The 9,361-nt window shown below is 37.8% G+C and overlaps 1 protein-coding gene across 1 annotated transcript; it reads left to right on the forward strand.

Moving 5' to 3' along the window:
* The first annotated feature begins 1,506 nt into the window (after window positions 1-1,506).
* On the forward strand, window positions 1,507-7,752 carry LOC118825813. The gene is made up of 7 exons (XM_036596642.1): window positions 1,507-1,652; window positions 4,130-4,287; window positions 4,406-4,516; window positions 4,694-4,747; window positions 5,338-5,499; window positions 6,564-6,686; window positions 6,790-7,752. The coding sequence occupies exons 1-7, from the start codon at window positions 1,646-1,648 to the stop codon at window positions 6,826-6,828; spliced, it is 654 nt and encodes a 217-aa protein (XP_036452535.1). The 5' UTR covers window positions 1,507-1,645; the 3' UTR covers window positions 6,829-7,752.
* Window positions 7,753-9,361: the final 1,609 nt, after the last annotated feature.

Below are 9,361 nucleotides of genomic sequence, written 5' to 3' on the forward strand. Positions count from 1 at the left end.
AACGTGTATATTAACCTTCTGGGGTCTAAGGGCATTTTCTCAATGTTTGCGTATCTTTTTTAAAGGCACTTGCATATTTACTTGATACTCAAATCAAAATGCTCCATTAACTTCGTCTCTACTTTCCGAAACTGCTGCAGCACCTTCAGTGGCTGTAAACTCTTTGCAGGCCATTTCGCATGTTTCTCTGATGTCGACTGAATGAAGAATGAAGGATTTCCAATGTGGTGAGCTTCTGAGTGTCCATTGGTCAGTTTGACACAAAATGTAGATGGACACACCAATCCACCAATTATACTCAGTGAAAGGCAGATGACAGGTGTCTTAACCCCCCTTCATAGCCTCATAACTCTGCTGCAGCACAACCTGAAAGCAACTTTTCCATGGGGGTCCTGACCACTGAAGAACAGGGTAAAGAGGGCTTATAAAGTATGCAGAGAAACAGATGGGCTACAGTCTGTAATTGCAGAACTACAAAGTGCACCTATATAGTCAGTGGAGCTGATAAAATGGACAATGAGCGTAGAAACAAGGAGGTGGTCATAATGTTATGCCTGATCGGTGTATATATAAATCTGAAGTTGATAAATGCACTGAAAGTATAATACATAACAAAAACCAGGTGTCTGAATACTTATTTCCACTTACTGTAATTGACTCGTCACTGATTTATCAGTCTACTGACGCTTCAGCACTGAGGCTTAACTTCCCCTTTTGAGTCTGTCTAATGAGTGTGTTAGATAGATTCTAAAGAATTTAGGAGTTTATAAACAAGCACTGATTTATATTAGACTCTTCATTTTCTTTCATTATTATTATTATTATTATTATTATTAATAATAATAATAATTAATAATTGAGTACATGCTGAGGTTTGAATACTGCCTTTTCAAAATGTAATATGAAGTCAATACAGATGTCTTGTATTCTGAATATCATCTCTGTCGCAAAAAAAAATATTTGTTTTGGCAAAAATAAAACTCCAGTTACCCTTTGCACTGTGTTGAAATGTCATGATGAATGGAGCAACAGAAATGGTCCGAAATGATTTTGAAAACTTTTAGATTGATTTTTATTCCAAGTTAAGAACTTTTTCTTTCTCCTGTAAAGTTTTCATTTTGAGATACAAGGTTTTGTTCCAACAGCAGTGATTTGTATCCCAACCCTGAGCACAGAGCCCCCCAGCATGGATGAGCAGGTGCCTACAAACTAATGGACACGTAGAGCCTGTAAGATAAAGCAAAGGTTGAGTCGTGTACTTGGGATAGACTATATTAATCATGATAAAGTTGACGGGAAAGAGAAGTTTAAACACAGTGGAGTTCAGTTCTACTGTAACTGCGCGGACTGTTTGAAGGTAATAAAACCTATAAATCGTAACTGTTGGCTCTTCTTAACTCCCCACATGGTGAGTGTGTACAGGGTTAATGTAGGAGTGGAGGAGCTGACAGTGAACTGTGGCCATGTTTGAACCCCACAGCTGTGGCTTCCCAGATGTTTATCGGGGTCAAATTTCTTGGTGGGGGGGCGGGACTGAATAACGGGAAAACTGAAAAATACCCTCAGATTCACTGTCAGCAGATACGACACTTCTCGGCCTTTCAGGCTGCAAAGTAACTCACTTTAACACACGGAACCAGCGGAAATGACAGGTAGGTTATCGAGCCTCCGAGCATCCAGCGCGGTGTGTTTCGGTAAAGAGTGAGCGGAGCGAAGTCAGCGCACAGGCTGGATTAGACATGTTCTCAACGGACCGTTAGCCAGCGCACCGTGTAAACAGCAGCGTTTGGGCGAGTTTAGCTCCGTCTGTGTAGCCTAACCAGCTATAACTCTGTCGGATTTACAACAAAACACGACTCAACTTTGCTCAGTCATGTAGGCCGAATGTGTTAGTTAAACTACGAGGGAAAACAGTGCAGTTGAAAATAGCTGTTCACGCCTCTCTGCGACTTCGTAGAGGCGAATATCCGAGCAATAACCGCTCACGGTGTCCTCGAGAGACAGCTAGACAACATGTGATGAGAATTCGAAGCGCTTCTTTTACATAGGACTCCTGCAGCTGAGACACAGCTTAAACCAGACTTTCCCACCCTGATCCTGAAGCAGCTCCGCATTCCGTACTCCTCCCTCCTTCTGTCTGCTCTTAAACTTTTATTTAAACCAACTCTCTGACTCCTTTACAGAAAAAAACTACATGACCTTCAGTTGTGAACAATCACACCTTTTCTCCACATGTGGACTTTTCACGTGATGCCTTTTTCATTTGTAACTTTCTCTCATGATTTATTCATTTACACTTTTCACGCGTGTAACACATGGTAACACATTAAACAGACTTCTACATGCTATCACATGTAATCACCAAAAACACATAATACATTAACACATCAATGTAATTTTAATTGTATAACACTGAACAAAACCAGCCTCAAATTATTGTATGCACAGATTTAAATGTTATAATTTTTTGAGAGTGGAAGAAATGGAAAACTCACAAATCACAGATCAAATACACAGAGCATACTACACACAAAGCAAAAATGTTATTAGAAGGCAGCCATGTTTGATTTTGTTATGCTATGTTACTCAGGATATTAAAATGTTTTCTCCACAAATTGTGTTATATTGCAAGTCTGAATACAAACTGCCCATATATGCAGTGATACCCTGCCTACAAGACGCTGTTGGCTGGATATTTTTGGTTGGTGGACTGTTCTCAGTCCAGCAGTGACATTGAGGTGTTTAATACTGCTGTATCTGATCCACTTGTACTAGTGCAACACACTGACACACAGTAATACCTGCTCTGTGGTGGTTCTTTGGGGGCCCTGACGGTTAAAGAACAGGGTGAAAGCGGACTAACAAAGTGGGTGAATGAGTGAGTTAGTGAATTAGTAAGAGAGTGAGTAGGTTACTGAATTAATGTGTGAAAAAAGTATGGTTTTATTTGCATTTTACCTACTGTGCCAACTTTTTTGGAATTGGGTTTGTAAACTGAAACCAAAACAGAGGACTGTTGGTTGGTTTATGATTAGCAGTGCCTGAGCTTTGGTTTGTAAAGGTCTCATGCTGCGTTTCCTATGTGACTCGCTGCCTAATCCACTCAGCTATGAGGCTGAAATCAAAGAACAAACTCATATGTAGGCTATTTGTTATTTACAAAACAAGTTTGTTTTTAATTTTTAGGCCATCGATTTTGACTATTGCACACAATCCAGTGTTAAGTGTTTCCCTTTTATGATTGATGCAGTTGAGTCAGGAGTCAAATGAATCATTACACTGCTAGTCATCCCAATATAACTTTTATATTTCATGTTTTGTTTTTTTTCTAATATGTTCAACTCAGCAAATAAATAGAAAACACACTAAAAATTGCAGAAAAATGCCACATTTAAGTCTGTTCTTTGTAGAGCAGGAGTGTCAAAGTCAACCACTAAAAGGGCCATATTACAAAATCTCAACAAATCTATGGGCCACAGGAAAACATATGTTTTTATTTCATTTTTAAATAACATTTTGTCATAACCTGAACTGGCCATTCAAAATATAGCAAAAAGTCCACAGTAAAATATGAGCACTTGTAGAAAATCCTGAAATACTACATGAATACATGAAACATTAAAAAACCTGCCTATGTGCTTGATCTAGACGCCTGGCATCTTTGCTGTAAGTTCGTTCATTCTTGGGATCAATTTCTGAGCTGCTGAGCTAAATATTAATATTAGTTGAACTGCAGCTGAAGTGCAGCTAGTGTATGTAGTGATATGACTGGTGTGGTACTGTGTAGAACTGTGGTGTAACTGCTGTCTGTAGATTGTTGTTGGGGGAGGGGAGGGGGAGCGCACATTATGTTGCAGTGCATGCTGGGGATTGTAGTTCATATTATAAAACATGCTAATGTAAAATAGTAGAGTAGTTTATATTTTATACTTCAGTATAGCAGAAAATGAAAATAGTTTCCTGGGCAGGACAGGATTATGGCCTATGTGCCTTGTGTTTGACATATGGGTTGTAGAGAATATGTCATTCTCATTTTCACTCAGAAAATCAACGAATTTGACCGGGGGCATTCAAATCTTTTCATTTTGTATGTTTTTGGTAATTAAACACTTTGATTTCATGCCTTCAGGTGACAGTGACGTGGAGATTGTTGACTCAGCTGACCATAGTGCTGCATCCCAAAACCATAATGCTCAGAGTGAAACAGGAGCACTGGTGGAAGTCACCTTTCAGAAAAACCCCTATCAAAAACAGAAGTACTTGGAGGCGGAGCCCAAAGCTTTAGGGGTGTGTTGACAGAGCTTGCCTCTGAAGTTCACTACTTTAATGTTACCTACAACTTTAATATTTTGTTCTGTTTCCTCACAAAACAGATGAGATTTTTGTGTGATTTTGTTTTCCACAGCTAACACAGATTATGCTGAGTTTCTTTGGCATTAGTATCCTAATTACAGTTATGCACAATGATGACACGGCCACCATTCCAAATAGTATCACCTGTAGCCTCTCTTCACTTGTAAGTATTACCTGTTAAAAATGAGTGTCTTTGGAATTACGTTACCATACATCATATGTCAGTCATGTTTGGAATTAGCTTGTCTTAATGGGTTGAACGCAGAACCTTGCTGTGATGCTGTTTGTTTGTTGTTTTAATGCAGTGTCTGACAATGTACAATTTCTTTCCATAATGAAGGGAATAATAGCTGGTAGCGTGGCAATAGCTGCACAGACTCTTCACCTTCCTAAAGTAAGCGTAAAGAACTAACTTTCTTCTTGGACATGTTGACACATGGTTAAAATTATTTAAAGGGCTCAAAACATGGGAAACTGAATATTCCTCATTATTTTCTTAATGAAAGGGTTTGAACTGTGTTTTATAATGTAACACTCACTTCCCAAACCATATGGTGCATATTAGAAATGGCCTGTTTTGAATATTTTGCTTATATGATGTCACAAAAACTAACACACATACTTTGCAGCGGTTCATCTTGTTCACAACAAAGTTATAATAAGTGATTCAGCCTGGACTTCCTTTTAAATGAGGCAAAAGTACAGAAGTGTTGTTGTTCTAGAAACAAATACTGCACTTACATAGTGGCAAAATTGATTACTAATATTATTACTTTATTATTATAGCCAATCAGAACAGCATACACAACATAGAGAGGTTATGTATTAAAATGTTCTATTACTGTTTCTTGTACATAAAACTACTCAAACATCAAAAGATGTGAGCCCTTTAAAAAAGTGCATGTGCAACAGTGCATGGTTATTTCATAGCAATGTCTTAAAGGTGAGTATGTCTCTGTTTGTGTATGTTTTGTTTTCTAACAGCTGAAGGCCTGTTTGGGAATGCAGATAGTGACATGTGTAGGGTCAGTGGTCTGCTTCATTATCAGTTTGGGGCAAATATTCGACAGCCATACGATGTACTCCTGCTGGTACTATCACGATGAAAATACAACTTCGCCGGAAACCATGTGTGAAAAATTGAGGGTAAGATTGATTTAGTATACACAGTTTATAGTGCTGCAGCACCAGACTTGATCTCGTAATGAATCCGGTTTGGGACGACCATGAGACCTTTTGTCCTAACTGAGCAATAACATGGATCAAAGTGTGTACCGAGCTTGACTGCATAATGAAGGTGGAACTGAGTTCCACACTTTTGAAGTATAGTAACAGAAAGAGTCCTCTCCATGGTTTCTGTATTTTATGAAGGAAATTCAGAAAGCCATCATCTGCAGATCTAAGATCACATGTTGGAACATTAACAGACAGACATTCTGTGAGGTACGCGGTGCTTTAAGGCCATTTAGAGCTTAACAAACAAGTAAAAAAACTTTGAAATCTATCCTAAAAGACTGGTTTGTTTTCATTGAGATCCATGCTGCTGCTATTTGTACGAGTGGTGGGAGACGGATTGCTTTTTAGAAAGCCCTGGAAATTACATTAATCAACTCTGCTTGTAACAAATACATGAAGAAATTAATAGAATTAACTAGGATTTAAACCATTCCAAAACAGTGCCTGAGCAGCTTACCCAGTTTTTTAGTACAATGGATTGGAATCTTGCAATTAACTGTGTCAATCTGCACTAAAATCCAATAAGACCACAAAAATATTTTGTGCATCAGTGCTAAGCCTGTGTTTCCATCAGTGAGGTCTCCAAATCCCCAAAACTTTTATAGTGTTCCTAGGACGAGTGGTTTGAGAGGAAGCTGAATCAGTGCATATATTTTTTGTTTTCTTGCAGAGCAGAGCTAAATGATGGGCATTTTAGATCAGAGGCAGGAACAACAAATGATACATCTTCCAAAGCATTCAAATTTTATTAGGCTATCCTTTTAGATCTGTGGCAGGCAGCAAGCACGGCCGTGTGTGAAGTTATTGAATGTGGTGCAAAAGACGACAGAAGGAACACTCAGTCTACTGTAATGTGCTGTGAACAAATGAACTGATGTGCAGATATGAACCAAAACATCCAAAATCTGCCACAGTACACAGAGGGGTACTACTAGTTAATTAGAAAAATGACCATTTATTCTGCTTATCCACAGGAGGCACACATACATGTGGAAGGACTAGAAATGCTATGTCAGGCAGCTCAGGTTGCCATCTCTGCCACCTTAGCTGCATTCTGCTGCAAAGTGATTCAGTGCTGCTCACCCCAGACTAGCGTGGTAAGAACCCAGTAAAGCAAACCTAATATTCCATATTTTCTGTCCATTCAAGATGCCGTTGTTTGCTAACTGTGTTATCTTCTGCTCATGTTTCTTCTTACAGCCCATGATTGTTGTGAACGCACCCACAGCTCCTCAGTGAAGGCTATTCATTTAACAAACCATCTAGTTCATATATTGAGTTCATTTAAATCTAACCCATACATAACTGCAAATATTTTGTTGATTGTACACATATTCACTTTTAACAGTAGTGAATGTTTAAAATTAAACACTAATTTAATATTAAATGTAATTTCTGGCTAGTATTTAATCAGATATTGTAACTCTAGCATTTTTACTCATGAATAACAGCAGTTGTTAAAAAAAATGTATTTGTGTATGTATTAAGGTCAATATACAGCAGCCTGGGTTGTAGGCCAATGTGGTTTAATGGAGCCAAAATTCACTAATGTGAAAAAATATGCACTACAACATTGTTTAGGGAAAAAAAACAAAAACACTTTGTATTTCCAGTTAAACCTGAACCTAAGAGAATTGGCTATTTTGCTTAAAATAGAATAGAGCTTAAAAGGAGCTCCCTTCAGTTCTCCCTCCCTTCTCCCTTCTAATCACAATTATACACACAAATAAATATGTTGTGTTAACAAGTGAGTATTAACAAGTGCCATCAAAGGATATGAATTATAATGTGCAACTAGTCTTTATTGGATCTTACAAGCCAAACAAAAACAGCTTCATTACAGCCTAGAAGCTACTAGAACACTTTGATCCAGATAAAATACAAATAAAATATACTTGCAGAATATACAGACAAAACGCTTGTGGGGATTTAGTGGCATTTACTGACATTCACTCACTCCTCTCTCAGAGTCATGTCACTAATTCACTGCTAGCCTTTTTGTCCAGCAAAAGTGTATTCATTTGGAAATTGCTCATCTGTGTGAAGAATAGTGGGTAAATTTTAATAATTGACATATTTCTGCAATAATTGTAATGAGGTTTATGGTTATATGTCACACTTTTTTTTTTTTTAATTCATTTCATTACACTGACTTTTCTATGACCTTCTGTGACTTTTTTTTTACTGTTTTAAATGTTTTTATTGCCTTTTTAAATTCCACTGGGAAGAGCAAAGAAGCAGCATTTATGCAATACGCTGCAGTTTTGCAGTGTTGTAATGAGATATTATGCATATCATAAATTTGTCAGTGCTTTTTCACATGCAGTGGGATCCAAAGGTCTAAGACCACTTTAAACCTGCAGATAAACAAGTGAAAGTTCTAGAACTTTGAATAATTTAAAGCAAAGAAAAGCTGTGACAAGTAAAATGAATTTGACGTGTCCATTGAAGTTTGTGTTTAGATGACTCTCATGTGTACTTGATCTATTCATCAGAGGCATTTGCACAAACTTGTGGAGTCCATGTCAGCTTGATTGGACACTGTCATTTAGGCATAACAACAGCATAATACATACTAAAATACTAAGAAATTCATAAATTTATGTGAAAATTAAAAAGAAAATCTAATGTTGTTGTGGAAGAATAACAATTGTATATTTGTCAGCTCTGGCCATAACAAGCAGTTTTAACACTTGTTCTGAATTCTCCCAGAGCCTCTGGATCCATATTCAGTTCCAGTTTTAGATAAGGAACAAGAAAAAATACCACATCTTTGAAATTCTGTCATTACAATACATTATAGCTAGCTTTCCTCTGATATGGGAATTGTGGATCGATGCCAACATCTGACATTTTTTATGTACATACGGTACATTCATTTAATTTCCAGTCAAAATGGCCATTGATATAGATATAAAATAATCCATTTGCATTAGAAAGGTGAATGTCAAAGGAAAATAAGAGAAAAGAGTCCTTACAACTAGAGTTAAAAAAATCTGACTACCACCAGAAGCAGAAAATGCAATCAACTTCTAAGACTGAACTGTGGAGGTGTGGAAAAATATCGCTGCAGATTTCTTTGAATATCAAAAAATTTGATATTGATCTGTTAAGGCTTTATGCGCAGTGGGTAGTGCTGTCCCTCACGGCAAGAAAGGATTCGATTCCCAGCCGGGAGACCAGGGTCCCTTCTGTGTGGAGTTTGCATGTTCTTCCTGTGTCTGCGTGGGTTTCCTCCCACAGTCCAAAGACATGCAGTCAGACCAACTGGACATGCTAAATTGCCCCTAGGTGTGAATGTATGTGTCTGTCTGTCTGCCCTGTGTTGGACTGGTGACCTGTCCAGGGTGAATCCTGCCTTCCATCCAATGACCGCTGGGATAGGCTCCAGCTCCTCCTGCGACCCAGAAGGATAAGCGGCTTGGAAAATGTGTGGTGTGGGACTACATCTACCTGTATTATGGTTATTATTAAAATATTTATTTCTGTAGTTACAAATGCGGTAAAATGAATAAAATGGAGACATTTTAGCAGAGTAGCACTGTCATCTAAACGTTATGATCCTCTGGTGTGCAATAAATGTGCCAAATATTTTTTTAAGCAATTATCTGCCAATATGATTTCAATATCATTGTGCATCTCTAATAATAACTCTTACAAAATCAGAGCCATACACTTGAGAATTACAAATATGGACTGCGGTTTAATAGGAATCACTACAGATATTTGTGTCAGTAATCAATCGTGTTCAAGGTCTTTGTTGGTGATTATA

This window comes from Colossoma macropomum, unplaced genomic scaffold (genome assembly GCF_904425465.1).
Source record: "Colossoma macropomum unplaced genomic scaffold, Colossoma_macropomum, whole genome shotgun sequence".
NCBI lineage: Eukaryota > Metazoa > Chordata > Actinopteri > Characiformes > Serrasalmidae > Colossoma > Colossoma macropomum.